Source organism: Balaenoptera musculus, chromosome 1 (genome assembly GCF_009873245.2).
Source record: "Balaenoptera musculus isolate JJ_BM4_2016_0621 chromosome 1, mBalMus1.pri.v3, whole genome shotgun sequence".
NCBI lineage: Eukaryota > Metazoa > Chordata > Mammalia > Artiodactyla > Balaenopteridae > Balaenoptera > Balaenoptera musculus.
The window spans coordinates 68819120-68836016 of NC_045785.1; the positions used below are offsets into that span (position 1 = coordinate 68819120).

The window sequence follows — 16897 nt, forward strand, 5'->3', positions numbered from 1 at the left end:
AAGGACTACCAGCACATTTCTTGGAAGATGTAGCTCTTTGATACTTCACAACTGTGTAGTACATATTTTACATAGTGCTTTGATAATACATAAAATTTAATAATATAATTTACCTTGGCAATAAGTGCCATCATTAGGTGTGAACTGTGAGTTTCCTGTGGATGTATGGTAACCTTCCTTGCAGGAGCAGTTATATCCACCATCCACATTTTTACACATTGCATGATCACCACAGGCAAATGATTCACTGCATTCGTCTATATCTGGGGATATTTGAAAAATTAAAATTTTAATTTAGTGCTCATATAGTTGCTACCTTGTTGATAATAGTATTACATACAGTTAGTGATTTCATATCAAATTTTACAAGAAAGCAAGAAAAATTCCATCATTTGGAAAATGACAGAGCAAACTTAGCTGCATATATATTTTTAACTTTGATTTGGTCAATCCATTTTGACAATATATTGAAAATGTTATTCATAGACCAACCCTTGAATTGTTTTCTGAATAGCATGATTCATCAACAAAGTCATTAGAGTAATTTCAATCATTGATGATGTAATATTTATTCCTAATTAAAGACCTAATTTAAAAAATACATTTAGAATTCTTTGTTTTCTAGTATTAAATTAAATTGATTGTAACAACTCAGTTTAGAGTAATCTGGAGGGCAAAAAGGAGTAGCCCATTTTCTTTCCAAAGCCTCATTTTTCCATATAAATAAACCTAAAAATTAAGATGTAGCAGAATGTATGATTCCACTCCCTTAAAATTTTACCAGAATTTAATACTTTTGTTCAGGTTATATTTTACTATGATTCTTAATACATGGTCATCAAAGGTAAAGTAACAAACTGTACAGAATTAAGTCTTAGATTTTCAGTAGCAATATATCAAAGCTACAATAAAAATGGTAAGTTATAAACTCACATAATTTATATTCTTAATTTAAAATTTTACGTACTATAATGAATAGTGAAATATGTCTGAAAGTTATAAATACAGAATAAATACTCTGCCAGTAGGCAGAGTTCCAATAGGGAATGATTCCAAGGAACTGAAGAGTCCAGATCATTAACTTAAACTAATGTAAAGATTTTTGTGCTCCTAGCCTAGCCCTGACATCTTAGAGCTTCTCTATGTTAGATTAATGCATTAATCTGTAATCTTGCACATATAATTTGATTTTTTAAAGACTCATAGAGTGGCACAATCCTGTTTGCCATAATAAGGGGGAGTAATCAAAGTCCAATTAAGATGTCATCTAGCGAGTTATCTGAAATGTAGCTGATCCTCATTTCTCATTTTAAAAATGCAATAATGGCACACAAAAAAAAACCCATTAAACCTCACACCACCAGAAACTGGAACTGACAGTAAGTCTCTTGCCAATTCTTGAAGAAATTTCCATTAGTTAAGAAGGTGAGGGTACTGGACTTAGGAAGACTATTAACTACCTGAAAAAGAGGTAGAAAACCCCTTGTTCTTCTGCCAAGTCTTCATAGTCACGATCTGTACTACCTAGAAGTCCAAGTTCTCTACTTTTAAATAAACAAATGCTGCCCTAGCACCCTCACCCTCTTCCTCGAATTTCTATATATATGTGTTCATAAACTGCCACTCCACACAAAAAAAGGACAGAAATAAAGGAGGGAGTGATAGCAGGTTGGCTCTTGGGATCTGGAGAATCATGAGCAAAAACATTCCAGGTTGGGCTGAAGTGAAGAAGTCAGGTGGGAGGGCAGACTAGAATTATTATTTTTCATGAGATCAATGAAATGAGAAAAAAATATGAGAAAGCAAAAGACTAGTCTTTTTTGGAGCAGTGCTGAAGAAGTCATTTGTGCAGTACCCAAATGTGGATAATACCCCAGTGAAGGTGTGAAGAGATCCATGAAGTATCATAAATAGAACAACTTATTTCATGGGAAAGAAAGCTATGTTCTCTGAATACCCCCACTTCATATTTTCAGATACCTTCTATGGCTAACTGAAAATGAAGTGTTGATTTCTCCCAATTTCAAAATCATTCAAAAGTGCAACTTTTCTCGGGAACTTTGTCCTAAGCCCAATCTCTCAGCAGCATACCGATCTTAGCTTTACAAACTCCATTTGCATTCTTCCTCATGCACTTTGGACACAGGTGTACAGTCTTGGTGTTCTTGATGGTTTCAGTTTTCCCCTGTGCATCTTCCATACCCTGAGGTCCTTATGTTGGGGTCTCTTCTCTGGTTCCAGCCCTCCCAGCACCCACTCAGCTGTCTGCTATCCCAGCACGTCAGCTTTGGACCAACTAGGGTATTTCAGCTTCTGAATTCACCAAGTGACAGAACGTTAATCTGTAAAAATAATGAGGTCATACCCTGGGAGATAAACATTTGAGATTAAGACTATGCAAATTTTTATATTCTGACTCCAAATATTCTAAAAGAATATTAATCACCCTACCAAAGTAATGTTTTTCAAACCTTAATCATCCCGTCAAAGACATGTTTTCTAAATTGTTTGTACTTTCCTTGTTTACATTATTGTTTCTCTAACTTTTTACTAAAATGTAGATATGAGGTTTGCTGAATTTGATATCCTTCTCACTCTGGGCCTCAGCAGTAGAACTTACCGAGTTTAACCTAGTAACAGGTACAGAGTGTGTGACCACCACAACTGGCTGTGTGTCAGGGTAGTCAAAGAGCTTCCACTATCCTTAGCATATCACTCTATGCCTCCTTGCTACCTAGTAATATAAAGAGATTCATAAAATACTGAAAGAGTATCCCATGCCCAAAAGGGATGAAACTGGCTTAGCCAAAATGAATGTGACTGCCATTTTACATCGAGATCCATACTAACATCTCTTGCAATTTCTTGTAGGGCCTAATTGAATCTAATAAAACCACTATGTATCCTCCTTCCTACAGGCAAAGGCCCTGTAGAAGACCTTAATTCAAATCTTGATTCTAATACTCATTAGCTCTGTGACCTTGGGTAGTATTATAAAAATACTCTTAACTCAGAAGAGTTCTTTTTCATAACAAACAAGGAAATGTATGTAAAGGTGTTTGGAGGGGTGCCTAAGATATAGTAGGTACCTGATATTGTAATTGGGAATCAGGTCCAGTGATTCTACTCATATTGTGTGTTTTCTTAATAGCAGGAGCCCTGTGAGTATGTAGGTTTGGAGAAAACACATTGATAATGAGTGTCTCATTAAATTGCCATGTTTTGGTACTCCCTAGAGCTGTAAAAGAGAAAAAGAACCCCTTCCCCCATTTTCATGAAAGCTAAATTCCTGCTGTATAATTATTTCAGTCAGGCTAGAATTGACAAACTATATTTAATAACTGATCCACTTTTTCCACTACCAACCTAACACTCAACACTAATAACTCGATTTCGCTAAATGTAAGTACATCATAACACGCATTTCCTTGTTTTGCATGTCAAAAAGTTCATTTGCTACTTTTTCATTAATAAGGTTATGCTTGTTTTTCCTGTCTACAATGAGCCAACCCAGCAGTATTTTATCATAATCTTCTTTCAAAACATGGTCATATGATTGTTTTGATTCTTATAATTTTCACCAATAACTGAATTTTCTAATGTTGTTTAACTCATAGACTGCAAAGAAAAAAGATACAATGTTTAATTAGTGGAATCAATTTGCAAAAACAAAATTGAATGTTAATATTATTCAAAGCCAGAAAAAAAATCTGTACTTATCAGGGTACCTAAGGCAATAGGACATAAAAATTTACAAGTAGTTAACACTGCTCTTAAGCACACAGAAAACGTGAAGAAGTTCTTGGGTTCTACTCATTTGGTTTTGGGAGAGTCACTTTACCATTGGATGCCTCAGTTTCCCCACTTGTGAAATGCGGGTCTAGAACAAGGTCTCTTCGGAGCTGAGCACCAGAAGTTCTGTTTTACTCTGATTCCAAGGAGAGGAAAAATAGGCAGGATGCTAAATCTCACTCAAAGCCTTCTGCAACGAAATTACCTCATCCATGGAAAATAGTATTTGAATATAGACTAAAGATATAGAATTTTGCTAGGGTCATTTCTTGCCCTGTACTGGAGTTTTTCATTATGTTTTCTTCATATTTTCTGTTTCTTCCGGGTTCAGTCTTGGAAGGTTATACCTTTCTAAGAATTTGTCCATTTCTTCCAGGTTGTCCATTTTGTTGGCATAGAGTTGCTTGTAGTAGTTTCTTAGGATGCTTTGTATTTCTGTGGTGTCTGTTGTAACTTCTTTTTCATTTCTGATTTTATTGATTTGAGACCTCTCCCTCTTTTTCTTGATGGGTCTGGCTAATGGCTTATCAATTTTGTTTATCTTCTCAAAGAACCAGATTTTAGTTTTATTGATCTTTGCTATTGTTTTCTTTGTTTCTATTTCATTTGTTTCTGCTCTGATCTTTATGATTTCTTTCCTTCTGCTAACTTTGGGGGTTTTTTGTTCTTCTTTCTCTAGTTCCTTTAGGTGTAAGGTTAGATTGTTTACTTGAGATTTTTCTTGTTTCTTGAGGTAGGCTTGTATATCTATAAACTTCCCTCTTAGAACTAACTGCTTTTGCTGCATCCCATAGGTTTTGGATCATCGTGTTTTCATTGTCATTTGTCTCAAGGTATTTTTTGATTTCCTTTTTGATTTCTTCAGTGATCTCTTGGTTATTTAGTAATGTATTGTTTAGCCTCCATGTGTTTGTGTTTTTTACATTTTTTTCCCTGTAATTCATTTCTAATCTCATAGCGTTGTGGTCAGAAAAGATGCTTGATATGATTTCAATTTTCTTAAATTTACTGAGGCTTGATTTGTGACCCAAGATGTGATCTATCCTAGAGAATGTTCTGTGTGCACTCGAGAAGAAAGTGTAATCTGCTGTTTTTGGATGGAATGTCCTATAAATATCAATTAAATCTATCTGGTCTATTGTGTCATTTAAAGCTTCTGTTTCCTTATTTATTTTCATTTTGGATGATCTGTCCATTGGTGTAAGTGAGGTGTTAAAGCCCCTCACTACTATTGTGTTACTGTCGATTTCCTCTTTTATAGCTGCTGGCAGTTGCCTTATGTATTGAGGTGCTCCTATGTTGGGTGCATATATATTTATAATTGTTATATCTTCTTCTTGGATTGATCCCTTGATCATTATGGAGTGTCCTTCCTTGTCTCTTGTAACATTCTTTATTTTAAAGTCTATTTTACCTGATATGAGTATAGCTAGTCCAGCTTTCTTTTGATTTCCATTTGCATGGAATATCTTTTTCCATCCCCTCACTTTCAGTCTGTATGTGTCCCTAGGTCTGAAGTGGGTCTCTTGTAGACAGCATATAGATGGGTCTTGTTTTTGTAACCATTCAGCAAGCCTGTGTCTTTTGGTTGGAGCATTTAATCCATTCACGTTTAAGGTAATTATCGATATGTATGTGCCTATGACCATTTTCTTAATTGTTTTGGGTTTGTTTTTGTAGGTCCTTTTCTTCTCTTGTGTTTCCCACTTAGAGAAGTTCCTTTGGCATTTGTTGTAGAGCTGGTTTGGTGGTGCTGAATTCTCTTAGCTTTTGCTTGTCTGTAAAGCTTTTGATTTCTCCATCGAATCTGAATGAGATCCTTGCCGGGTAGAGTAATCTTGGTTGTAGGTTCTTCCCTTTCATCACTTTAAGTATATCATGCCACTCCCCTTCTGGCTTGTAGAGTTTCTGCTGAGAAATCAGCTGTTAACCTTATGGGAGTTCCCTTGTATGTTATTTGTCGTTTTTGCCTTGCTGCTTTCAATAATTTTTCTTTGTCTTTAATTTTTGCCAATTTGATTACTATGTGTCTTGGCATGTTTCTCCTTGGGTTTATCCTGTATGGGACTCGCTGCGCTTCCTGGACTTGGGTGGCTATTTCCTTTCCCATGTTAGGAAAATTTTCAACTATAATCTCTTCAAATATTTTCTCCGGTCCTTTCTCTCTCTCTTCTCCTTCTGGGACCCTTATAATGTGAATGTTGTTGCATTTAATGTTGTCCCAGAGGTCTCTTAGGCTGTCTTCATTTCTTCTCATTCTTTTTTCTTTATTCTGTTCTGCAGCAGTGAATTCCACCATTCTGTCTTCCAAGTCACTTATCCGTTCTTCTGCCTCAGTTATTCTGCTATTGATTCCTTCTAGTGTAGTTTTCATTTCAGTTATTGTATTGTTTATCTCTGTTTGTTTGTTCTTTAATTCTTCTAGGTCTTTGTTAAACATTTCTTGCATCTTCTTGATCTTTGCCTCCATTCTTTTTCCGAGGTCCTGGATCATCTTCACTATCATTATTCTGAATTCTTTTTCTGGAAGGTTGCCTATCTCCACTTCATTTAGTTGTTTTTCTGGGGTTTTATCTTGTTCCTTTATCTGGTATATAGCCCTCTGCCTTTTCATCTTGTCTATCTTTCCATGAATGTGGTTTTTGTTCCACAGGCCACAGGATTGTAGTTCTTCTTGCTTCTTCTGTCTGCCTTCTGCTGGATGAGGCTATCTAAGAGGCCTGATGGGAGGGACTGGTGGTGGGTAGAGCTGACTGTTGCTCTGGTGGGCAGAGCTCAGTAAAACTTTAATCCACTTGACTGTTGATGGGTGGAGCTGGGTTCCCTCCCTGTTGGTTGTTTGGCCTGAGGCAACCCAACACTGGAGCCTACCTGGGCTCTTTGGTGGGGCTAATGACAGACTCTGGGAGGGCTCATGCCCAGGAGTACTTCCCAGAACTTCTGCTGCCAGTGTCCTTTTCCCCAAGGTGAGCCACAGCCACCATTTGCCTCTGCAGGAGACCCTCCAACACTAGCAGGTAGGTCTGGTTCAGTCTCCCCTGGGGTCCTTCCCCTGGGTTCTGATGCGCACACTACTTTGTGTGTTCCTTCCAAGAGTGGAGTCTCTGTTTCCCCCAGTCCTGTCAAAGTCCTGCAATCAAGTCTCACTAGGCTTCAAAGTCTGATTCTCTACGAATTCCTCCTCCCGTTGCCGGACCCCCAGGTTGGGAAGTCTGATGTGGGGCTCAGAACCTTCACTCCAGTGGGTGGACTTCTGTGGTATAAGTGTTTGCCAGTCTGTGAGTCACCCACCCAGCAGTTATGGGATTTGATTTTACTGTGATTGTGCCCCTCCTACTGTCTCATTGTGGCTTCTCCTTTGTCTTTGGATGTGGGGTATCTTTTTTGGTGAGTTCCAGTGTCTTCCTGTAGATGATTCTCTGGCAGCTAGTTGTGATTCTGGTGTTCTTGCAAGAGGGAGTGAGAGCACGTCCGTCTACTCCACCATCTTGGTTCCTCCTCATTATGTTTTTATAGAGGTTCTTAATGACTATAATTACCAGACATGTCGAATTTAAGGATCAGCTAAACTTTCAAATCAGAAGCAATATACTACAAGGTGATACACTAATGTAAAAAGGAAACAGAATTATGATTCTCTGTTCAAATTCCCTGAGGATTATCACAGTGCACAGGGAAAATTACTATAGGACTGGGGGAAAAAAAGGAAAAGAAATAGCTGTTCTGCTTCTGAAAAAAGTTTAATCTTTAAGGACAACAAAACTGGTGAGAAATAACAATTTTCCAGAGAATGACTTTTTTCACCGAATAATCCATCAAACAAAACAGGTAGAAATTGAAGGACTCAATATTGGGTATTGGGTTTTAATCTAAGTTATTGTTTACTGATTACTTAAAATAGCTAAAAGGGGAATTAGCAAAAATGTAGGGCCCTTCCACAGTATCTCAATAATAATTGAGTACTGGGAGAAAGAGTCTTACATTACAAATGTATTACACCCCCGTAAAATGTTGGCTTTCAATTATCTTTGTGTGTGTGTTTTCTCTGTATCTGTGATTAATTTTTTTCTAAACAGGAATTCTTTACTTTTAAGGAATACAGAGAGAGAAATATATATCCCTTTGTGAACTGAGGCATAGTCAAAGTAAACATGATCAGATGAAAAGACAGATGTCTTCTAGAGACAAGAGGGAATGGAGAGCACAGTTAAAATTGTATTAAATTCCAGTGAGTAAGATGTTATAAGTTGCATTTCTTCATTAACTAGAACATTTCTAGTAAAGCTTATACAGCTACATAGTTCGAACTTATCTACTAAAGATAAAATAGGCACACATTATATAACATTCTAAAACTAGAGACAAGAGTTTAGGTTTGAGAAGAACAAAGAGTGGGGTACTATGTTTTCTGGGAAAATTCTAATTTCTCACATATATTGTAATGCTATAATCCAATAAAAATTTTTGCTGCAAACAATAAAGACAAAATTATAATTCAACAGAAATAGCATTATTTTCTCATATTTTAAATCATTTATGCTCTTGCAAAGTTGATCCACTGCATTTGCATGATCCAGATTCATGTGAGATTTAAATGGCCACACATTTAAGACTCTTGTGGAAATACCAATGGCTTTCTAGATACAAGACTGTGATTCTAATCTTCCCTTTATCTTAAATGTGTGAATCTGGAATAGCTCTTAACTTCCCTTGGCTATAATATGAGAATAAAATCTACCTGGTTTATGTAGCAGAGAAAATGCTATGAACAATAATACACAAGACAGGATAATTTCTTTGATACAGACATTTCAATGATACATTCTCTTCGAACATTATCTCGTGACTATCATGTGTGTTAATAATAACATTGCCAGACTTCTTCTTAGCTCACTGATGAGAACCTCACTAGAAGCTCATCAAAGGTTTTAGTGTGATCTCTATTGATTTAGACATCTCTCGTTTATCTAACTACGGAAAGTAGAAGCAGCACCTTACTCCTGCCCATGTTGCATGTACGGTCCTGAGTTCAAGTCTCATATCTACCCCTGGTTATGTGATTAACTCTCAGGGCCTTGGTTCATCTGTTAATTCTGTAGATTATTATCAATCATAATTATACTAGCTGTTGGTAAACTGGACAATTTCTTAGAAACCATGATTAAGATTATTCATAATGTATTTTCAAAGTTAAAGTCTTTGGCTCCAGAGAATTTGTCTCTGAAAATTGTTCATCTTTTGAAATTTCTATGCAATTATTTTTCTCAGACTATAGGATCTGATAAATCAAGTGTGTGACCAAAATACAACAGAAGGACATTAAAACAAATCTAGATACTCTCTTCAGACTCACAATATTTCACTTAGGGATTGAATTGAAATTAATATCCCTCCAGAAGACATTTTAGTGAATCTGAGATGATTTTCTAAATAGGACTCTAGTGTTTAGAAAAACAGAATGCAGATCTTAAGTGTGACAAACTTTCAGCAGGCAGCAGTAAAAGCACTAGGACAATTTTTTCACAAGTAATGCTTTCTTGAACACTTTCTAGGAAAATGTAGGGTCCATCTCAGAGTTCATATTTATATAAGCATCAATATCTGGTGATACCAATGATAATTTTCTGGAGGGAATATATTATTTAAAGTGTAAACATTTATTCTGTTGTTTGCCACCAATGCTAGATCTCATAACTTGACGATTTTTTTTTTTTTTTTTGGTAAACTGGTTGATATTCTCAAAAAAAAAAATCTCTTTTTCTTATACCCTTGGATAAATATACCATAGTAACTGACACCATACTGGAGAATTAAGGGAATTAATGAAGTTTTTGATAGTATTAACAATGGGGTACAATCAAGGACTGACAGAATTTGGTTTGAATATTATTTAATCTCTGGAGGTATAAGCAATAAGAGATAGGTACAAATTTTAAGTTAGATAGTTGAATTTACCTATGCAGATGGTTCCATCATTAGTAATAAACTTGTCTTGGTTACTGCTGGATCTGAAACCAGGTGCACACATACAGTAGTAACTTCCTTCTGTGTTCGTGCAGTTAGCATTTTCACCACAGGACTGCGTTAAATTTCCACACTCATTATCATCTGTGGACATATCAATTTAAAACATTATTTTTATACAATTGAGATGAATTCCTAGTTTCCATCAGTTTTTGGGAATTTTGCCCGTTAAATAGTTTAAGGTATGTGATGTTTATTTCTAAGAAAAGTTAATAATAAGAATCCACATTCCAGGTACTTCCTTGGTGGTCCAGTGGTTAAGAATCCGCCTTCCAATGAAGGGGACGTGGGTTTGATCCCTGGTTGGGGAACTAAGCTCCCACATGCCACGGGGCAACTAAGTCCACACACTCTAGAGCCCGGGTGCCACAAGTAGAGAGAAGCCTGCATGCTGCAACGAAGAGCCAGTGTGCTGCAACTAAGACCTGACGCAGCCAAATAAATAAATAATTAATTAATTAAAAAAAAAAGAATCCACATTCCATACTTGGTTATTTTTGTTTAAATGTGAAACCTTTGCAGTTGCAAAGCAAAATAGAATCTCTTACTTCAAAAACACTAAACATAGCTATTGAATCTATATTGGATTATTTTTCAAATTTTTACATATAAGTTAATTATTATAATGTCAATGAATATCTTATTTGTGAAATTATAATACTCTTTATAATCAGTCAAAAGCATACCATAAGTTAAAAATGAAAAATCAGAGATTACACATTGATATACTCTAATCATGTGCCATTTATTTTTGTCACTTACTCCCCAGAAGAATATTGTGTTACCTGGTTTGCATCCCTTCATTTATTCATTAATGTATTTATTCATTATCATATGTATTGTACTGTATATGGAAGGGTACACAAATACAAAAAAAATTACATGATGATCCATGGTCCTTACCCTTATACTCTTATACTGTAATTTACCAGAAAAGATATATATAGGTTCATAAACCCTTTTTAAAAATCAGAAAGCAGACTTATATTGTCTGTCAAATAAATGAAATAGAAAACAAGTGTTTCTCAGAAATGATTATGAGGGGCTGGAGGAGACATTAGATCCTCCTGTGGGCTGAACTGTGTCTCCCAAAAAGATATACTCAAGTCCAAATCCCCAGTGTCTGTGAGTGTGAGCTTATTGGGAAATAGGACCTTTGCAGATATAATCAAGTTAAGATGAGGTCATTCTAAATTAGTAGGGCCCCAAGAGTGGTGTCCTTATACTACGTAGGAAATTCAGACATGGAGACACAGAGGAGAAGACGATGTGAAGACAGAGCCAGAAACTGAAGTGATGCAGCTACAAGCCAAGGAATGCCAAGGACAGCTAACAACCACTAGAAGCTAGAAAGGCATAAGCTAAGATTCTTTCCTAGACCCTTCAAAGGGAGCATGGACCTTCCAACCCCTGGATTTCAGACTTCTGGCCTCTAGAACTGTGAGAGGACAAATCTGTGTTGTTTCCAGCCACCAAGTTTGTGCTAGTTTCTTAGTGCAGCCCTAGGAAACTAACAGACCCAAACTGGCTAATTTAAGGTAGATAAGTATTGGTTAGACAAAGAGAAGGAAATCACTAAGAGGAAAGCAAAATTTGGGGCAAACATGCAAGCCTAAGGGTGATTGAGATGTTTCTGGAGGTAGAGGGAACCCTAATCAGGGACACAGGGAGAAATCATAGGGGGATAGTGGTACGAGTTGAGTTTGGAAAATGTCTTGAATTTCTATTCTCCATTTTAATCAAACCAAGGTTTGATTTGGTTAAAAATTTAAAAAATTTGGTTTGATTTGGTTTAAAATAAAAAAAAATTATTTTAAAAGGATGATTTGTATAACATTTAATTTAAACACAGCTTACTGAACAGGTATATTGATAACTAAGAGTTGGAGATTTTCCTAAATGTTATATAAATACTAATTTACTTAATCCTTACATAAGTTCTAGGAAGCAGGTACCATTATTATTCTCTTAAGTGATGAGGACAAGAAGCCATAGAGAGGAAATGTAACTTGTCAAGGTCAAACAGCCATTTAGTTACAGAGCCAAATAGTTTGGTCCAAAGCCTGTTCTCTTAACTGTTGCATCCTGCTCCCTCTGTGAGAATCATTTTAAGCAAATATATAAGATAAGAATGTATCTAATGGATTATGGGTCTATTTTGAGAGAAGAAGAGATATTGAGGTAGAGATTTCAGAAGGAAAATAGAAAATTTATTTGTATTCTATCTCTAATGTAAAATTTATTTCCACTTAATCATTTTCAAACATTATAGATATAAGTATAGAAGTTAATATATGACAGACAACTAGAGGTGAATTCCTCTCTTTTTTTTTTTTTTTTTTTAAATGATTACTATGGACAGTCAGGTAAGATTTGCAAATCCTATCCTTTCAATATATTCAACCTATACAGCTCTATTCCATAATTTTATTTTAATATTTATGTTTTATCACTTTCACTTATTACATGAATTATAATAGGCCAACTGCTACAAATATATCCCAACATGTAGTGATTCAGCACAATAAAAGATTATTTGCTGCTCTAGTCAGAGGCCAAGGTTAGTGTTCAGGTCGATGGTGTGGCTTCTCCCACAATGGTTCAGGGATCCAGACTCTACTTTTGGCACAAGACCGTTTCAATTGCTTGGAAAAACCAGTTCATGAGAAAATTGGTCAGTCCACAAGAAGCAAGATCATTTTCTCCAATGTCTAGAGCAAAGCTAGGCCAGGCCTGTCACCTAATATTTTTTCATGTTATGGCATCAGGTCTCTTTTCACACTCCCACTGGCACCTCTTTTGGGTTCAATCCCTTGTCCCTTTGAAAGTTCTAATTCCCAGCATGTGACCTGATTTATTCTTGGGTGAGTAGAAAGATAGAGCAGCAAGAGAAGAGTTTTGAGCTCCCCTTAGAGGCCAACGACTTGGAGACATGTAAGTGCAAAGGTTGAGCTCTCAAAAAGCTTGTTTAGGCCAGGCAGGAGGGTAACGTAAAGTTTGACTCCACCAAGTGTCAGACAATAGAAGGTGGTGTGGCTTATGATATAGGGAAGTACACACCTCACTTAGAGGATTTAAAATTTTTAAAATTTGAAAAGCATATTTAAAAGTGTTTTTCACATTTAGCATTTGGTTAGGCATTTGTCACCCCTACGTTAAAGTGTATAAATGCTGGAGGAGTTAAGGAAAATTGCTGAAAATATGATAATCAAGTAAGAGAAATTATGAATGGCCATTATATAAAATGTTGAAGAGTTAATACTTTATTAACATGCGTGTATTATTAATTGATCTATTCTGTATACAGAGATATTATGCAACTCTGTATGACTATATGCACATATATACTCAGAAAGCAAACGTATATGTCTATGTATGCATTCAAAATAAATTAGACTAGTTTATTATAATTACCTGAGAGTATCTCACAAATTGACACACAAGAACCTAAATCAAGTTAAAGAAAAATATTTCACACACTTTGGGTTTGATTCAATCATTCAGTTACTCAAATATTTATGGAGTTTCCCAGTTCCCAAATGTGAGTATGTCTACACTGGGAAATAAGTAAAAATTAATCAAAAAGTCAGGATCTGTGCCCTGCTGTCCGAGTTCACATTCTAAAGCAAGTTAACATAGGAGCATGTAATTGAGTTCTTATTAAAATAAAAGTTTCAATTTTTATTTCAAAATTTGACTCCCTTCACTGCATACTGGGAGAAGTTTATATTAATTTTAAAAGAAATTGTGCTCTCAGATCAGTTATTGGTAATACAGAGAATGATGAAGATTGTATCCCTGTGGTCTATAGCTGCAAAAATGATATGCAAAAATACTGAGGAAAAGAATTCACTATGTCTGAGTTATTGGTCAAGTCTAAGAAAATGAGCCACTTTATATCACCTGATTGTGTTTCTAAAAACAAATTAATGTATCAATATGGTATTTGACTCCAACATATTTTTGTCTTGGGTAATACATTAACTGGAAGAAAAAAACAAAGATTGACACTGATTTTTGTGTTTCTCCCTACTATGTAGTTTTGAACACTTGACCTCTTAGCTTCCTTATCAAGAATTTGGAAATAAAAACATTTTCTTATCTATGTCCCAATCTTCTGGACTGGATATACAATATAGGCGAATTCCCTAAATGGTCTGACTCCAATCTTGTTCCTTGAAATACCACTTATCTGAAAGTAACTGCCTCTCTCCCCCCAAGATAGTGGAGATAGGCAAAAAAATTATCTTTGTGAAGTAATATATAAATCTGAATTATTTAAATAGCTTTAAACTTCCCAGTGTCTAAGTCCATAATAATTAAGTTTCAAGGAGAAAGTTTCTTGGAATGGGTACAATATAGGAAAATATATGTCTGCTTCTTTTGTGTTCTTACTTCCATTGTTTAAATCAATTTATCAGTTATGTTACCCACTCTCTGTGACTCTATATATAATACTTCTTGTGGGATTATAAAATAAATATTTAGATTAGGATGTCCCTTGAAAAATTCATTATAACACCATTAAAGAGAAGGTAAATTATTTAAAAATTATCAAAAAATGTTAATAAGGAGAAATATTCAGCATTCTTTCAGCAAAACTTCTTACTGGCTCAAGCCTAACACACCAGGTTGAGCACTACAGGAACAAAGGCATACACACAGCCTGTAACATAACAGGATCCATGGCTGCTGAAGAAGACAGACAAAAACCCAAATTATTAGGATGTGGTGTGTATAACAAATAAATGAGGTGTTTAGCGGTACACTGGTAACTCAGAGAAGAGATGGTTTCCTCAGCAAGTTTTCAGGATAAAAGGGAGAAGCTTATTCGCACAGAAGGTTTAGAAGAGGAAGAGATGCTTGAGCCAGGCACTGAAGTATAAGAAGAATTCAGACGAACAAAAGGGGCCCCAATGATCCATTCAGACAAAGGAAAGAACTCACCCAAATGCTTGAAGCCTGCAGAAGCATCATACTTTAGAGGAGAACTATATTGTGGAACACCGGGCATGAAGGTAGAGGCTGTAGGGCCAGAATCTATGCAGACAGATATGGTCTAAGCCGGGAAAACACTTGCTAAGAATTTCAGACTAAATTCAGTGGGTAAAGGATGGCCATCATCAGATTTTATGTAGTGAAGAAATCTGATTGGACTTGAATTTCAAAACAATTTTTGAAATATAAGGAAAATTAGCTAAGATCCAGGTAGACCTGCTAAAACAGTGTAAGACATGAAAAGCTAACAAAACAGAGTCAAGGAAGTCAAGAAAGGAGGGGAGGTGGGCTAGATCAGAAATATTTTCATGTTAGAAGTCAGTGATCTGGTGAGAGAAAGGAAAGTGGGTAGGATTCAATTAGATAAGTCATGAACTGAAAACTGTGTCATCTGGGTAATGACTGACATGTGGATCTTTATATATATTTTTTAAGGTTGTATTTTTCCTTTACAAAGTTACATTTATTTATTTATTTTGGCCATGCTGCGCGGCACGTGGGGTCTTAGTTACCCGACCAGGGATTGAACCCACACCCACTGCACTGGAAGGCGAAGTCTCAACCACTGGACCACCAGGGAAGTCCCTGGGTCTTTATATTCTTGTTTTTATTTTTGTGACTTTGAAATTTTTCATAATAAAATGATTTTAAAATATTAGTGTGGCTTGGAGACTAACTGGATATGAGTTAGTTGGAGAGGAAGTGAAGATGACTCCCAGGTTCTGAGTTGGAGGGATTTGTTGGGTACATTGACTCATGACGACAGAGAGAAGCAGAGGAGGAGCTTACTTTGGGGCTAAGAGAGTGAGCCCACTTTTGAGCATGGAGAGACTGAGGTGCCTTTAGGACATTGAGATGCGAGTATCCACAGCTGGATAGTCAACCATGAAGCCATAACTTGTTTAAACACAAGGTGGAGCTCAAGACTCCCTTCTTTTCCAGAGGCTGAGTCAGAAGCAAGAGCCTGGCATTTACTAGGCTCCAGTGCAGGGAACAAGCCTGCTGTCTTCCTTTGCCCTTATCTCTAGATGGACCCTTTCTCCTGACTCCTCCTGCTTTGATCTCAGTAGTTTAAATGAACTTTGCCTTGGGCCTTATCACACTCTCTTGTTTTTCCTTTTTCTTTTCTTTTTTCCTTTTTTGTTGTTGTTGTTGTTGTTGTTGTTCTTTGTATGCTTCTACTTACTTGAGTTTGCCTCTTCCTGCCAACTGAGTGATAAAGTCCAGAGGTTAGGATGTGAGGGTAGAGAAAAAGGACCAAGGAAGCTCCTTAACCTCTTTGGTCTCAGTGTTGACCAGAAACTTCCTTGGGGTTCCACATGCTTCAGTCCAGCCTATTGGAAAACTACACAAAGCTTTAAAATAATACACAAATGAATATACCAGAAATATCTTCTCTCAATATGTTTTTGGGCAGCTTGTTCCTATGGTTGATGGTTAGTTACTGATTTAGTTATTGGCTTATATTTAGTTATTGGCTTACATTAAAAACTAGATCAGCATGATTTATACCGAATAATCTGGAAGAAGAGAGGAAACATTTTTCAGGCATTCTGCTAGATGGCTCATTTTAGTTTATTTAATCACTACAATAACACAATAATTGATATTATCCCCATTCTATTTATTAGGAAATTAAAGCTCAGATGCATTACATCATGCTAGTTTAGAGAATCTGTTGGATGTGGTTTTTATATTTAAGACTGCCTGGCTCTAAAGACCAAGTTATACTTTTGTATTGCAGAGTGAGGTGTATTTTGTAAAGTGTGCTTCTAAACAAGGCATAAGTAGTGGGTATATAATTCTCCAAATTCAAGAATGATATTGAGTACCCTGGTAATGACATGTTTTTGGCAACAAAGCATATAATTATATTACTTCCTGTATAATAATGTAGAATTTTACTAGCTTTATAGGTCACTGGCATTCCAGAATCTGAACAAGATTTTAATTTTTATTCCATTTTTCAATCTATTGACCACAGATGGGGAAAAATAATTAAAAAAGAGAAAATATTCCCCTTTCTTTTTCTAGCACTTGAAATATTATTGGCTGGGCTCAAATTGATTATAACAACTTGAAA

The 16897-nt window shown here is 36.0% G+C and overlaps 1 protein-coding gene across 5 annotated transcripts in view; it reads right to left on the reverse strand.

Moving 5' to 3' along the window:
* ADGRL4 (adhesion G protein-coupled receptor L4) overlaps positions 1-16897 on the reverse strand; it is a 125153-nt gene that overhangs the window by 47734 nt on the left and 60522 nt on the right. For 3 of the 5 annotated variants that reach the window (XM_036829550.1, XM_036829541.1, XM_036829558.1), the window contains exons 3-4: positions 9748-9900; positions 114-263 (exon numbers count right to left, since the gene is read on the reverse strand). In XM_036829550.1, the coding sequence (XP_036685445.1) occupies positions 114-263; positions 9748-9900 (303 nt within the window). Of the gene's footprint in view, positions 1-113; positions 264-2091; positions 2339-9747; positions 9901-16897 lie in introns of those variants that run through there. The other 2 variants (XM_036829575.1, XM_036829567.1) reach the window with 2 other exon arrangements.